We start from the raw sequence: 16,310 nt of genomic DNA on the forward strand, positions 1-16,310 counted from the left end.
GGAAAGGAGAAAAGCCTTCCTGCCCAGAACCAGTCACCCAGGCTTCAATTCCTGAATAGAAGCGTCCGCGACTCCAGGGGTCACCAGCAGATAACAACCTGGGGCCCCGCGGGATGCTTTTACTTCTGCTGTCGGAGCGGGGAGGCCAGCGCCTGTAGCCGAGTCCTGCCCGCTGGTTTCAATGCACAGACCTCGATGGACTCCTCCACTTGGTTCTGCCTTAAGCAAACTATAGACCCTCATCTCTAGAATGAGCACAGTACTTGCTTTACAGAGATCTTGGGGAGAGCTGAGGAAGGTGGTGCATGTATAGGTTGAATCTGCTCTTGTGTGTGCCAAACTGTGGGCATTTCCGACCCTCGCGGTAATAACTCACTGAGATCCGGATCCTGATCCCATTCTCTGGAGGAGGAAACTGGCTCAGAGAAAGCGCTTCCTCCAAGTCCCATCGCGAGGAACGTACCCACCCCAGTCGGCCAGGCTCAGACTTCTGCTCTGATGTGCCTCCCGGGTGTGACCATTTTTCTGACGACAAAGGCATTGCTTTCACTTAGCCTCTAGTATAGAGGTAGTGTCATTGTAGGAGAAATAACCACGTTTAGGTAAGGCCTTTGGGACTGGCCTATTTTAAAGGAGAATATACGATTATCTGTGTAACCTGTTCACAGAGAGCTGCCGTGTAAACATCTCGTTTTGTCTTGGCAACAACTCATGGTGATCAGGACGGAGCTCATCCCTGTTTTGCCAGCGATAGATCTGAGCTGGGTTAGCTAACCTGCTCAAGGCACCCAGCTGCTGCAGGGGCTACAGAATGTGGCTTTTGCACTAGTTGTGCCGCGTTCCAAGTTTCTCCTTGTTCCCGGGGTAGTGTCTCTTGTATCCGGACACCTCTCTTTCTCTTTCGGTGCTCCTGTAGCTGAGTGGTGGGGTAACTAGGAAGCTGTGCACTTCCTGCTTCATCGTGGCGGCTGCTGTTTTATATATACATATAAAGATACATATTCACTGATACTCTCTGACTCTCTTCACAGCTCTGAAGAGGCTGAGGGACTCGGCCAATGCCAACGATGTGGAAACAGGTGAGTGTGCAAAGCGGATCCAGCTCTGTGGGCTCCTTGGGGAAGAAAAACCTGGGGAGACGGTGCTTGAATCCATTCAGTCTGACAGCTCACCCTGTGGAGCCTGCTCACTGTAGTTATTGTAAAGCTGCAGTCATTTGGCAGAAGGTGTGTCTGCGTAGGTGCTCACTCTTCCCATGCTTCCCCGTCACCATGAACTTCCTGATGTCTGAGTGCTTTACCGCCCTGGGGGCTCCTTGATGGTGGGGACACATCTGCTTTTGTATCCCTGACACCCAGCAGGTTAGGAACTTTGGGGAATGAACAGTCTGTTTTAGCTGCCAGGAGAGCCACCATCTGCACAGAGCAACCACCTTCCACTGCGCGCTGAAGCTTTGTGGTAGTTGGGTCAGTGGTTCTCAAACTTGATTTTTGGCAGAAGGTCTGGAAGGCATGGGAGGGGCTCCTAGCAGGACACTACTCTGGTTGTCTTGTCATTGCTCTCTAGACTTCACCAGCTGATAGGGCAGTAGCAATATGGAAGGTTCAAGGGCAAGTTAGAGGAAAAAAGTTAATTTTATCCACTAATTCTTTGTGTGAATCAGGGGAAAGTGGTCCCTTCGTTCCTACAGCTGCTGTAACAAATTACCGCAAACATAGTGGTGTATAAATCAACACAAATGTGTTATCATACAGTTCCGTGGGCCAGAGTCCAACACAGGTCTCACGGGCTGAAACCAGGGTGTCTGCAGGGCTGTGTTTCCTCCTGGGGGCTCTGGGTGAGAATCTGTTTCCCTGCCTTTTCCAGCTTCAGGATTCAGCAGAAGCGGGCTGAGTCCTCGCACTGCCGTCTCTATGGATCTCACAGCAGGGAAAGGTTCTCTGATTTCAAGGACTCAGGATAAAATTGGGCCTGAATAATCCAGGATAATGTTCCTAGCTCAAGGTCCCTAACCTTAATCACCTCTGCAAAGTCCCTTTTTGGTGTGTAAAGTAACATATCCATACATTCCGGGGACTGGGGCGTGGCATATTTGGGAGCGGATCCTTGCCTGCCTGGTGTGGACATCATTTGTTTTGGTGGTGGGATACCGTGGCCAACAGATGGAATGTGAGCATAGATCAAGGGCCAAGGGCAGGAAAGCCCGTGTCCAGCAGGCGCGGAGAGGAGGTCGTTGACCTCGGGAGCTGTGGTGCGGCCTGGACATGGTGCCCTTGTTGCTGGCATGGCATAGTGAGCAGGCCTGGAAACCGGAGCGCTTTTCACAGCTCTTCACTTTGGTCTCTTTTCCACAAACTTGAATATTTTGGAATATTTGGGCAATAACCTGGATAGCTTTTCAAGGAAAAATGACAAGAGTTCTCTTTTTAATATCTCTAGTGTGTGACCAGAGAATATTTTAATTATGCTTCCCTCCCACAGAAAGTCTAGTTCATCTTTTTTTTTTTCAAACTATAAGAGAAAGCTTATTTAGAAAGTCACAAAGGTAGAGAAAGTGAGTGGTAGAAGAAATGGGCTCAGGAAACAAGTTACAGAGGCAACAGAAGGGGCCCTTGGAGCTTAGGAGAGAGAAGGGTGAAGGAAACACGCCTGGGGGAGGGTGTGCTCCTGGGAGGGAGAGCGCACCAAGTCTGGTTCACCTTGAATCAGGTGTTCATGTGGTGGTTTTATTATTGTGATAGAAAGGATGCAATTGTCTATTCAGAGCCTCTGACACACCCATCTTCACAGCTAAATGGCTCTCAGGTTTACCAGGCTCTAGCAGGACTCTGATGGTGAAACTGGCTGTAGGATTAGCATTTTTCTTTCTTTCTCTGCATATTTATTATTGTGGGGTTTTTTTTGTATAGCTTAGCAATTACAGTGGGCACAAAATTTATCCCTGGCTATTGTTAAATCATAAGTGCTTTTCTGTGAGTTCATAATCATTTAAAATATTTTAAATATGGAAATAATATATGCATTTAAAATGTTTTGGAAATTAGAGAACTATACAAGCAAAACATCCATAATGTTAGGAGAGGAACTAATTTCTATTCATGTTTTGGTGACCATCCTTCCGGTTCTTCCTACACAGAGGAATTTTCTTCATGGGCTTGCACACTGTGCTGTATACACAATTTTGTAGCCTGCACAATTTTTGTATATCATAAACATTTTTCATAGTCCTTGTAACCATTTGTTTTTCAAAATGGAAGCATCATTTATTCCTATTTATAAAATGAATGTATGACTAAGTGATATTTCTAAAGCTTATAAAGAGCAAAAAACATTTTATAATTCCATTCCCCAGTCATAATCACAATATTTAATGGATGCACACTATGCCTTTAAAGGGGCAAAAACACCTTAACCAGTTTGGCTCAGGGATAGAGTGTCATCCTGCAGACTGAAGTGTCCCGCATTCAATTTGGGTCAAGGCCATGCACCTCGGTTGCAAGCTCGATCCTCGGCCCATGTATTCCCCAGTCATAATCACAATATTTAATGGATGCACACTATGCCTTTAAAGGGGCAAAAACACCTTAACCAGTTTGGCTCAGGGATAGAGTGTCATCCTGCAGACTGAAGGGTCCCGCATTCAATTCGGGTCAAGGCCATGTACCTCGGTTGCAAGCTCGATCCTCGGCCCATGTTGGGGCACGTGCAGGAGGAACTGATAGATGTGTCGCTCCATATCAATGTTTCTCTCTCTCTCCCCCTCCCTTTCACTCTCTCTAAAAATCAATGGAAAAATATCCTCGGTCTGGCCAGGCATAGCTCAGTGGTTGAGTGTGGACCCAAGAACAGGAGGTCATGGTTCCATTCCTGGTCAGGGCACATGCCCCCGTTGCAGGCTCAATCCCCAGTAGGGGGCATGCAGGAGGCAGCCGATCAATGATTCTCTCTCATCATTGATGTTTCAATCTCTCTCCCTCTCCTTTCCTCTCTGAAATCAATAAAAAAATATTTTTAAAAAATCCTTCGTTGAGGATTAACAAAAGAAAGGAGGGCAAAAAAAGTGTTATTTCATCATATATTTGCACGTTGGTATTTCATTTCTAAGATAATTTCCCAGGTATGGGATTATTACATCAAAGAGTAATAATTTTGAGCCTCTGCCTGTTTTGATGGCTACTGATAGATGTTGCTAAAATGCTTTCCGAAGACTATAACTGCATAAATCACAAAATAGACTGGATACTTTAGCTTTCTGTCTCTGTGATACTGGCTGTCTTTTGGTGATTGCACTGATGAACACTAAGATAGCCTGAAGCTCTTATTTCTCCTCCACTCTCCCAACCTTTTCCTTCGTTCATTTATTCACTCAGCCAGCAACATTCATTGAACAGGTAAGTAATGTTAAGGTATTAAGATAAACAAAATAAAACCCCTACAACATAGTTGGAGCAGAAGAATATTAAAGCAATACCATTTCTAAGATAAAAGTCCCCAAAAAACCGAAGTTAGGTATTCAGCTGGGGAGGAGTTAGTTCTGGAGCCAGAGAAGCCTCAGTTTACATCCCAGTGTGGCCTGAACATGCGTCCTCTGTGCTGGAGCCTCCTGGTCTGTCAAATGGACCTGAGACCTTGCTGTGGGGCCAGGGGCTTAGCAGTCAGACACCTGACACCAGGCTGGGGCTCAGTGTACAGGAGCGATTGCTCTAAAACAGCAGGTTAGTATTAGAGTTGCAGGATGGACCGGGCACTGAGCAGCAGGACAGGGACTGGCTAACTCAGCTTGCGGAGACAGGAGGATTCATGGAGGAGGGGCTATCTGGGCTTTGTCTGGAAGGACTCAAGTCCTTGAGAGGTTTGCTGAGGCAGACGAAAATGTTGCTTGCCCTAAAATCACGTCTGGCAGCAATTTCTACATTTTAGTTGGACTTGTAATAGCTAATGCCTCACATTTTAAAATGGCTCCATGCTTTTCGAAGAAGGAAGTTCACATCCATTATTCTCATCACAGCAGCTCTGGAGTTTGGCAGGGCAGAGATCACTCCCATTTGGTGGTGAATTAGAGCCCAAATTTGGGTCTTCTCGCTCCCAGCCCAGCTCTTTCACTGCCCATGCTATTGGCAGTGTCTTCCTTTCTCTTTAGCTTCGCTTAGCCTGGGATTTACTCTGTGTGGCTCCAGAACCTCTGCTCTGTCCGCTCTAAAGGGCTGCCTCCTGGGAGCAAAGCAAGCCTCAAACAACAGCTGGGGCAGCGTGTCCAGCTGGAGTAGGCGTGCCTCTAAATCCAGGTAGTGGCCTGGGACTGGGCATTTCTGTGGCTCTAGAATTCCTTCTACAATGTCCTCTCCCTAGACAAGTAGTGTGAGCACCAGAGTCTGGCCACCCATTGTGCCCTCAGGGGAACAAGTCCTTGATGGTAGTCCCCATGGGGCACGCACCCAGGAGGGACAGGCTCTCCCACGCATGATCAGTGCCTTGCCTGGAAGGGCCCTGAGCGTCCCTCCATCCCCTGGGACTGCAGCTTAGCTAACACGGTCACTCCCCCGCCCCTTTGTCTTGGTGGTCCCAGTGCAGCAGCTGCTGGAAGATGGTGCAGATCCCTGTGCAGCGGATGACAAGGGCCGCACGGCTCTCCACTTCGCCTCCTGCAATGGCAATGACCAGATCGGTGAGTCCTAGAGGGGGAGGAGTGAGCGGAAATAGCGTCTCTCCGGAGGAGCTGGGGAAGACCCTCTCCTCTCCCCGAGTCGTGGATCTGGCACTGAGACTGGGGAAGGGGTTCACCTGGGGAAAGACTAGGATTGCTCCGAGGTTAGGGCCGGTCCCTCAAGACGTCAGGCCACACCTACTCAGTGCCGAGACCTGCAGCGGGACCGCCCTTTTACTGAGGAGTCTCTTTGGGGTGTGGTGTAACGTATAAACCGAACTTTCTATATGTCTACACTGGTGTAATCGCCACCTGGATTAGGATTTGAGCAGGCACATCACAAAAGATAAATAAATCATCAAAAAACATAAAAAATATATTGAACATCATTAATCACTAGGGAAATAAAAATTGAAAGCGTGGCTTCTGGTCAAGATGACAACGTAGGTAAATGCGGTCTCACATCTGCGCACAACCACATCAGAAATACAGGTAAACTACAGAACAACCATCGTTCAGAACCACCCAGAATCTAGATGAACAGAAGTCCTACAACTAAGGATGTAAAGAAGCCACACATAGACAGAAGTATGGTGATTACAAGAGGGAAAGGGGTTGTGGGGGGGAGGGTAAAGGGGTGATAAATGGTGATGGAAGGTTGCCTTGTGGTGGAGAACACACAATACCATATACAGATGATGTATTAGAGAATTGTACTCATGAAGCCTGTATAATTCTATTAACCAATGTCACCCCAATAAATTCAATAAGAAAGAAAAATCCCCCCCCCCCCCAAAAAAAAAATCTTAGTCCTGTAACACTGCACAGGGCAGGAGGCCCTCCCAGAATGCTCAGTTCCTGGCCCTCAGCGCCCTGCACATGAACTCTGTGAGTGAGAGAATGAATGAAACAACATAAGTATCCACACTTTGAGCCTCCGCAGCTATTAGGGCTGGGGTTAGGGTCCAGTCCACAGGAGCCTCTGACAGCTCCTCTTGGGTTTTCTCATTTTCAGTGCAGCTGCTCCTGGACCATGGGGCCGATCCCAACCAGCGAGATGGGCTGGGGAACACGCCACTGCACCTGGGTAAGTGCCTGAAGAGCTGCCGAGACACCCTCCTCTGTGGCTCAGACAGGCTCCTTTGATGAAGAGCCTGGCGTCCTGCAGGCTCCCGGCGGGATCTCCGCATCTAGGAAGAGCCTTAGCTCCCAGTGTCTGTGCACGGACTGCCCTGTCAGTCACTAGCTGGCTGTGCCCTGGGCTTAGCTGGTTTAGGCAGCTCTGCTTGGGGCGGTGAGACCTGCAGCTGGTTCCTGCCCTGTGGCTGATTCACTCCACGGCTAACGGGCCGGTACCAGCTCCAAGCCTCTGTCCTCATGGCACAGGGAGGGAGCCGGACTTGATTGCCGAGTCCCACCGAGTTGCTGCTTTGGTGATGCCTCCCAGGAGGCATGACCTGGCACAGGCAACTCGGAGACAGTCCTGCTCCCTCCAGCAGGCACACAGGGCCAGGCCCTGGTGGCCCTGCACTCAAGCCCCTGTTCTTCCTCAGCGGCCTGCACCAACCACGTCCCTGTCATCACCACGCTGCTACGAGGAGGTATGTGGCGCCTTCCCCTTCTCCCTCCTCGCACCCTCTCCCCCAGTGTGCTCACCTCTGCCTGCACCCACAGGGGCCCGGGTAGATGCCCTGGACCGAGCTGGCCGCACGCCCCTGCACCTGGCCAAGTCGAAGCTGAGCATCCTGCAGGAAGGCCACTCCCAGTGCCTGGAAGCCGTGCGGCTGGAGGTGAAGCAGGTGAGTGCCCCTCTCATGCTGCGCCATGGCACCCAGCCAGCGGCGGACAGGTGCTGCCCTCACCACAGACACCCCGCCTCCAGTGCCAGGGCTCCGGGTCACTTCACTCTGACCGCGGTTGGTACCGGCTCCACTGGGCCTCTTGGCAGCAGCGTCAGGCCTCTCTGTGCCTCCGAGCTGGGACCCCACAGCCCAGCCCGCCCTCTCCTTTCAGATCATCCAGATGCTGAGGGAGTACCTGGAGCGCCTGGGGCGGCACGAGCAGCGGGAGCGGCTGGACGACCTGTGCACCCGCCTCCAGATGACGAGCACCAGAGAGCAGGTGAGCGTGGCCGCAGGGCTGGGCCCAGGTCTGGCAGGAGCCACAGGCCGTCCACCCTGAGCAGCCAGACCCTCATCGCAGAAGAGGCCGTGGCTGTGGGCTGTCGCCCCTGGGACCTCAGCCTCTGCCCACTTCCTCTGAAGCTGCTGGTGGCCCTTCTCTCTGGGTCTGAGGCCACCTGCTGTCGAGGACTGGCCCTTGGGCAGCTGCCCGCAGTCACAGTGAAGCCACCACATGCCCTGGGAGGAGAGACAGTGCCTGCCCTGGCCTGGGGGCCTGGCACCGAGGCTGGTCTCGGAATTCCGTGACAGAGCCCCCTTTTGTCCCGCAGGTGGATGAGGTGACCGACCTCCTGGCCAGCTTCACCTCCCTCAGCCTGCAGATGCAGAACATGGAGAAGAGGTAGCAAGAGGGGCTCCCTGCCCCCCACCCTGCCCCTGCCCCCCCTGCCCACCTGCTCTCGTCACAAAGAAAAGCCTGGCGCCTGGGACTTGGGAGCTGCACTTGTCTGCAAGCCATCGTCCCCACCCCAGACGCTATGGGCCAGAGATGCTCTCACCGTCACCCATCATCTTCGTCATCTCCGACCAGGACCACAGCCCCAGCTTCTTCCTCTGACCCCCGCGACCCTGCAGCCACAGCTCAGCTCTGGCCGACCCGCGCGGACCTAGCAGGGCTCACCCACCCCGTGGTCTTCCTGGCACCCTCGGCAGGCCCAGACCCGCCCCTGTCTCTTCCTCCCAGTCATGGGCTTGCTGCAGCCAGCAGGGTGTGGCTTCAGGCAGGTGCCCTCGGGCCTACAGAGCTTCTTAAGCTCCACCAGGCCTCTCACCAGCATTAGATTTACACTTGGCACCTGACTCCAAGGACACATTGCGTGAGCTTCTCTGGGTGGAAGGAGAGGGTTGGGAAGCCTAGGCCCTAGAAATACAAGGTTAGGAAGGGCCCTGCTAAACCAGAGCAGAGAAGCCCCACCCTTTTTCTCCTGGTCATGAAGCGCCAGGAGGCCTGGAGCCTAGCTGTAGGGGGCTGAATAGCGGCCCCCAAGGTGCCCGTGTTCTCATCCCAGGAATCTGTGCCTCTTACGGCAAAAAGACTTGGCAGATGTCATACGTTAGGGCCTCGGACAAGGTGGTTACCCTGATGGTCCACGTGGGCCTGCTGTGATCCCAGGGATCGTATGAGAGGAAGCAGGTCAGAGAGCAGGTAGGGGTACGGTGATGGAGCAAGAAGCTGTCCATGCCGGGAAGGGATCACAAGCCAAGGGATGCCGGCGGCCTCCAGAGCTAGAAAAGGCAAGGAAATGGATCCCCTCAGCCCTGCGGACACCTTGACGCGCCCAGTCAGACTGTTTTAGAATTCTGACCACCGAACTGTAAGAATAAATGTGTGTTGTTTTAAGCTACTAAGTCTGTGGTCATTTGTTGCAGGAAACTGATATACTGAGAAAGGCTCAAAACTCCCTGGGAAGGAGGTACCCTCTCGCCCCCTCCCCGCCCCCCGCAGGAGCACATGCCCTTTGTCCTGGACCAAGGGAAGGCACTGCCTGGCCAGCCCTCCGGGAGCCGTCTGATGACAGCGTGAGGGCAGACTTGTTCTGGGTCATCAGTCGTGTCCACTCCAGTTCTGCCCCACTTTCCCTCCCACCAGATTGGGATTCTGGCTACTTTTCAGAGGAGGGGAGCTTGCTCCCCAAATCCCAGCTTGCTCAGATCTGAATTAAACTCCTGGAACCCAGCCGCTCCCAGACCCTGAAGAAAAGGGTCTCTGTAGGTAGGAGACACCAGCCCCGGCTGCCTCCGGCCCCTGTGGGGGAAGCCGAAGCTCCACCAGGTGGGCAGGTTGGGGGGGGTGCGCGGGGGGGCAGAGGAGGCAGTGAGATGCTGCTGCTGTGAGTGAGGGGTGGCCTGCGCTGCGGGTCAGTGAGGGGAGCCCGTCAGTGAGGGGAGCCCTGGAGTGAGGCGGGCGAGGAGAGGTGCAGGATGGGGCAGCTTTTCCCTTCCTTTCTGTCTATGTTATCAGCTCCCTCCCGCTCAGGCGCAAGGGCCTCAGTGAGCTTCCCTTCCTGCAGGGACTCTGCGGGGCCTGTGCCTGGACACGGCCTCCCCTGGCCATGGCCTCAGCAGTGGGGCTGGGCAGGGAGAGTCTCCAGCAGTGGAGCAGGGGCAGGAGGGAGGACTTCAGAGGGGCTGCTTCTCTTGGGACCTGCTTTTCTGGGCCTTGCCCCACCGCACCCCCAGGGCCCGATCACCCTGGAGAGAGCTGAGCGAGATTTCTCAACCTCCGGCCCAAGGGGTTCAATTCATGGGCCCTTCAGGAGGTGCGAACTCCCTGACACGATGCAAGATGTTGTGTGGAGTGCACACGTGTGTTTCTGATAAGAGAGGCCATAACTTTCATTATCAGCATGATCCACACTCAGAAGAGGTTAGGAGCCCTGGCTGGTTTGGCTCAGTGGATAGAGCGTCAGCCTTCAGAATGAAGGGTCCCGGGTTCCATTCCAGTCAAGGGCATGTACCTTGATTGCGGGCACATCCCCAGTGGGAGATGTGCAGGAGGCAGCTGATCGATGTTTCTCTCTTATTGATGTTTCTAACTCTCTATCCCTCTCCCTTCCTCTCTGTAAAAAATCAATAAAATATATTTAAAAAATAAAATAAGAGGTTAGGAACTCTGCTGTTAATCCTCACCCAAGAATTTTTTTAAAGAGAGCAGAAGGGGGGCGGGGGGTGGGGAGGTGCGGAGAGACAGAAAAAGAGAAACATTGACATGCTGGACAACCGAAGTACGTGCCCTTGATCTGAATCAAACCCGCAGTCCTTCTGGCTAGGCAAGGTTAGGGGCTTGGGGAGCAGGTAGGTGAGGGGCCTGCCTGGCCCTTCTGGGCCCGTTATCCCTGAGGGCAGGCTGCTTGGTGCTGGCAGAGCTGGGGGCGGCCATACCAAGACTGAGGTTGCCCTGAGGGGACTGTGTGCGTTTCCAGGGCAGCCTGACGTGGAGAATCCCTGGCTAACTCCCAAGTCCTTGGCTGAACCAAAGCATCCCCACCTGGAAATCGACACCCTCCATCCCAGTGGTGCCCCACCCGTCCACCCCTGGCCCTGTAGCCAAGTAACCATGAGAACAGGCCGCTGGGGCAAGCGAAGGGATCACTGGCAACTCCCTCCCTGGCCATGCAGACAGTGAACAAAGGGTTTGACAGGTGAAGGTGGCTTATAGGCCAGACGGGGAGGCAGCCAGACAATCTGCCTTGCCCCATTTCCAGCCAGGATTTATCCTGCACCCCCAAATCTATAAAAAAGCTAGGCAGTTCGTGTCAGCCCCTGACATTGAAGTGAGTCAGAAAACACAGAGGACCCTGAGCTGGCTGGGCTGGCGGGGGCAGGAGGGAGAACTCCACTGAGGTCGCCCACACAGGAGTTAGTTCTGTTACCAGCTGTTCCAGGAGTTACTGAGTCTGTGGGGGAGGTGGGGGGTGGGGGGGAGCAGCAAGAAGAAATCCATCGTTGTTGATTTCACCTTCTGAGAGGGTCCTTTGCTTTATACCTCACATTTGTTCATATTAGAAACTAGAGGCCCAGTGCACAAAATTCGTGCACTGGTGTGGGGGGGGGGGTGTCCCTCAGCCCAGCCTGCGCCCTCTCACAGTCTGGGAGCCCTCGGTGGATGTCACTCCAACTGGAGGTCAGATGTGTCCTCACCCAGCAGGCACCAGGAGCTCCGGAAAAAGCCCCTCTGGGAGAAAGTCCCTGACCGCCCCAGGGCTGCCTGCTCCCCAGACTGCTTCAGATGCTGAGCCCACGCCAGGGTGAGGAGGCAAGGAGGCTGGACCGATGCCTGGGTCACCCCAACAAAGACCCTGCTCCCCACCAGCTGTGGGGCCCAAAGGGCATTGCAGCCCAAACACCTGATACCGGCTCACCAGCTGACACCCAGGCCTCAGGGCCTGCAGTGGAGGGAGCAGCTCACTCTACAGATGAGGAAACGGCTCAGGGAAGCAAAAGAATCCTGCCCAGACCAGGGACCGGAGTGTTCTCTCATCTCTATGACTGGCCGTTGCCAGCCCGGTGACTCTCCACTCTGGAAGCCGGGAGGATGCCAGGTGCTGCGGACGGACTTGCCAGTCAACACATCCAGGGGGTCAGAGGTGGATGAGCCATGCCTCAGCTGGAGACCAGGATCCGCCTGGGGGAGCCCTTAAACCTCACTTAGGCTGGCAGCGTGCCTCCAATGGGGCCCTGCTCAGGCAGAGAGCTGAGTGCTGCCGGCCACTGAGGCTCAGTGAGGTCAGGACCAGGAGGTGCAGGAGCCAGGATTCCAACCTGACCGTGTGGCTCCAAGTCCGCCTTGACCCCTCCTCTATGCCACCTCTCTGAGTTGACCTGGCAGGTCCACCCAATGCCCAGCACCCCCGCCATCCAGAGCACCCCAGGTACTCCAAGCTGGCACTGTGCCGCTCACCCCTTCCTCCTGCTTCCGTCTCACACCTCCACTGAGCCTGGGCCACTGAAACAACATGGCACCAAGCAGGTCCTTCAATAAATCAGGCTTGTCCTCACCCTAGACACAATCCAGCCTGCACAGCCTGGCCCTCTGGCCTCAGGCCATCTTGGATCCAGCTGGCAGCTTGCAAACGAGTCCTGCCTCAGGGCTGAGAAACTGATGTTCATTAATAGGAAACCTTGGGAACTTAATTGGTATTGACGTCCCCAGGTCCACACCTCAAAGCTGACAGATGATGCTGTGCCTGCCAGCGCCAGGCAGGGAGAGGTGATTAACACGGCTGTGCGGGGGAGGGGCCCTCATCGCACCCACCCTCCCCCGCTGAGTTTTAGCCCCAACTCAGGTTGCTATATGGGGGCGGGGGGGGGCCGGGCTCACCTTCTCTGCACATCCAAGTTCCTCCGTCCTCCTCAATCAACCCCTTCCTGCCTCTTCCCTGAAGACCATGGAGCTGAAATCAGACAGACCTGAACTGAAGACCCCAGCTGTTTCTGGCTGGCTCTGTGATCTTAGGTGAGTTACATAATCCCAGTGTTTTCGTCTTTAAACTCTAAAGCAGATGAGACATGTTCTAGGCCAAGCACAAGGCCCTAAAGGCAGCAGGGTGTCCAGCACGAGTGCCCTGTGGACACCCCTCACCACGCCCCACAGGCCCCTCACTCAACAAGTTCCCACCGAGCTCAACACCTTCCCCCTCAAACCTGACCCTCATCATCCCCACTGTCACTCTCAGTAGCCCAAGGCAGAGGTCTGGGGTGTCCTCTGGGACGCCTCTCTCCTCCGTCCACATGTTCAATCACCGAGTCCCGACAACTGTACCTCCTAAGGGGCTGTCCCGTCTCCCCATGTCTCCCCACCCACTGCCAACGTCTTAGATATCGTCATCTCTGGGTTCTCACTCCAGCCTCCTAACTGCCCTCCCTGCACTTCCTCCCCAGGAAAGCCTGCCTGGCAGCCAGAGTTCCCTAAAGAGTAAATCCGATCTGGTCATTCTCTTTGTAAAAACCTTTCAGGGGCTCGCCCTGGCGGGGTGCCTCAGTTGGTTGAAGCGTCGTCGTTCCACACAACAAAATGCTGAGTTCAATTCCAGTCAGGGCACATACTTAGGTTGGGAGTTCAATCCCCAGGTGGGGCACATAGGAGAGGCAACTAATTGATGTTTCTCTCTTTCTCTCTCTTTAAAAATCAATTTTAAAAAACATATCCTTTGGTGAGGATTAAGAAAAGAGTAAAAAGAAAAAAAACAACACCTTTCAGGGGCTCACCATTGTTCTCAAGACAAAGTACAGTCTCGGTTTCAGAGAAGAATTTGCAGACCCTTTGTGACTGCCCCTACCTCTGACTGGGCTCCCATGAGCCCGCTCCAGGCCCTGAGCACTGATGCGGTGCCTGACTCAGCAGCCATGGCCCTCTTCTCTCTCCCTCCTCCCTGTCCTCCCTAATTAACTCCCCCTTCAGGACTTGGCTGGACATCAGCTCCTCCGGGAAGTCCTCTCTGCCTCTCCGTGCTGGCTAGGGCCCTCCTCTGGACTCCCACAGTCCCCCGTGCCTCCGTGCCTCCGTGCCTCCGTCTTTCTTTCGCGTAAAGAACCCTGTCCTCCTAAGCCAGCGGTTCTCAACCTGTGGGTCGCGACCCCTTTGGCAGTCGAACGACCCTTTCACAGGTGTCGCCTAAGACCATCCTGCATATCAGATATTTACATTACGATTCATAACAGTAGCAACATGACAGTGATGAAGTAGCAACGAAAATAATGTTATGGTTGGGTCACATGAGGAACTGTATTTAAAGGGCCAGAAGGTTGAGAACACTGTAAGTGCTCATACATGGATGTTACAGGCCCATCCCTAAGAGGTTTGCACAAGTAGGAGGGTGAAAGGGATGCAGAATTTAGATCTCCCTCCAACTAATAGGGGTTCCTTGCAGGCCCCCAGGGTGCTCCAGGCCCAGGCTGAGACCTTGCACGGGCTCGGCTCAGGTCAGGTGCCTTCTCCTGGGCCCTGGGGCAGCAGCCAGGGCTCACTCAGCCTCTCCTCCAGCCCCTGCTGCCTGCCTTGGGCCCTGCAGGACTCACAGCGCTCTCCTAACCAAAGTTCAGTAACTTCTCACTTAACATCGTCCATAGGTTCCGTGACTTTAAGCAGAATGACATCTAACAAAACCAGTTTTATTACAGGCTAATTGATATAAACTGGCGTCAAGTTTCCATGGCATCTCCTCAATGTTGTAACGCAACGACATTGAACGAAATGACGTTATTCAAGCACCTGCTGTACCAAGGCCATCTGCTCTTCCAAGCATTTCATTAGCCCCTGACGCAGACGCAGGCGCCTCTGGGGCCGGGGCCGAGCCCAGCAGCAGGCCATCAATCGTCCTGCCAAAGCCACAGCAAAGCTCATTTCCCAGCCCCGGCCAGGCCCTTGGCGGCAGCTTTCTTGGCTAAGGGCTCACAGGGCAGCCTCTGGACAGACAGCCCCTACACTGTGACCCTGGGGCTCTCCGACCACTGTGACCCTGGGGCTCTCCCGCCCCTCCTGAAACCTGCAATGGTGGCACCACCTACCTGGAGGAAGTTCCTGTGCGCCAGCTGGCCTGGGAGGCCTCCTGATCTCACTGCCACCCCACCCAGCCTCCCTGGACCCCACCCCCAGCTTCAGTGGCACGAGCCTGCTTATTGCTCCTACCTGCACCCTGCCCTGGCACAGGGTGTCGCTCCACCTTGCAGGCCCTTCCCACCTTTTCCCAGAAAAGTGCATATTAATGTGGGACGCCGCTACAGTGTTTTGGACAGGTTCAAGCCCTGGACTGAGGAGAGGGCACAGTTTTCTCATTGCCACGTGTAAGTCCCAGCTTGGAGGGCAGGGCCTTCCCAGCACAATTATAGCCAACAGCTGTAGCTGTAAGCATGAACCTATGGTCCGAACACGTGGCCCCACGTGCCTGAGTGATAGAGTTCAGGTGCGTGTAACTGAGTAGGATGGAAACCCACATGAATGTTGTAAACAACTTGATCATGCCCTTACTTTGCCTCGTGGCATCTGCTATAAAATAAAGACACAAGCCCTAACCAGTTTGGCTCAGTGGATAGAGCATCGGCCTGCAGACTGAAGTGTCCCAGGTTCAATTCTGGTCAAGGGCATGTACCTTGGTTGAGGGCACATCCCAAGTGGGGGGTGTGCAGAAGGCAACTGATCGATGTTTCTCTCTCACTGATGTTTCTAACTCTCTATCCCTCTCTCTTCCTCTCTATAAAAAAATCAATAAAATATATTTTAAAAAATAAAAAAATAAAGACACAGCTTGTGGGCATGGGCGCTGTCCATCAGAGGAGCAGCGTCCCACCGAGACCCAGCTTTCATTCTCTTGTCTGTCTTTTCTAAGCCTTTCATTGCCCCCACTCAGGGTCACTGAACCAGGCTGAGCTGGCATGAGTATGCCACGGCCGTGCCAGCCCTCCACGTTAATTGCCACCTTCCCTGGGACTCCTGCTTGGACTGCCCGGGAAGGCGGGATGGCCCCTGTGCCTGTCCAGACTGTCTGTGCTCTCACAGCCCCTCCCACGGTGCTGTCCTTCCTTCTTTGGGTTTTTGGCGCCTGGAAGAGAGAGACCAGGTCAGACTCATGCCATCCCTGTCTTCCCCAAAAGGCTGAGCTTAGGGCAGGCCCTCACGTGTTTGGGCGATAAAGGAAGGAGGGACAGGCCATGTCTTTCTTTCCCTGGCATCCCTGACCTCGTGTATCACATATCTGTGTGTGCCCGCACTGGGCCAGGCTGCGCTGCCCTCCATCAATCAGGGCCTCTGGCTTCGTTATTTGGCTCCAGGGGCCAAAGAGACCTACTGCGGAAGCAGGAGGCCTTGCCCTGGCCGGTGGCTCAGTTAGTTGGAGCGCTGTCTCATACACCCAAAGGTGGCAAGTTTGATTCCTAGTCAGGGCACATACCCAGGTTACGGGTTCCATCCCGGTGGGGGCATGTTTCTCTCCCACATCAATGTTTCTCTCTCTCTCTCTCTTTCTCTCTCTCTCTCTCTCTCTCTCTTT

General features: G+C 53.8%; 1 protein-coding gene across 1 annotated transcript in view; it reads left to right on the top strand.

The window, feature by feature from the left end:
- Positions 1 to 16,310, top strand: part of ANKRD54 (ankyrin repeat domain 54) — a 27,049-nt gene that overhangs the window by 1,672 nt on the left and 9,067 nt on the right. Inside the window, exons 2-8 of the mRNA XM_006757443.2 lie at positions 1,032 to 1,079; positions 5,567 to 5,665; positions 6,660 to 6,731; positions 7,198 to 7,245; positions 7,319 to 7,443; positions 7,658 to 7,765; positions 8,097 to 8,325. Of these exons, the coding sequence (XP_006757506.1) occupies positions 1,032 to 1,079; positions 5,567 to 5,665; positions 6,660 to 6,731; positions 7,198 to 7,245; positions 7,319 to 7,443; positions 7,658 to 7,765; positions 8,097 to 8,171 (575 nt within the window). The 3' untranslated portion in view covers positions 8,172 to 8,325. The remainder of the gene's footprint in view (positions 1 to 1,031; positions 1,080 to 5,566; positions 5,666 to 6,659; positions 6,732 to 7,197; positions 7,246 to 7,318; positions 7,444 to 7,657; positions 7,766 to 8,096; positions 8,326 to 16,310) is intronic.

The sequence above is a fragment of the Myotis davidii genome, unplaced genomic scaffold, assembly GCF_000327345.1.
Source record: "Myotis davidii unplaced genomic scaffold, ASM32734v1 scaffold514, whole genome shotgun sequence".
In the NCBI taxonomy this organism is placed as follows: domain Eukaryota; kingdom Metazoa; phylum Chordata; class Mammalia; order Chiroptera; family Vespertilionidae; genus Myotis; species Myotis davidii.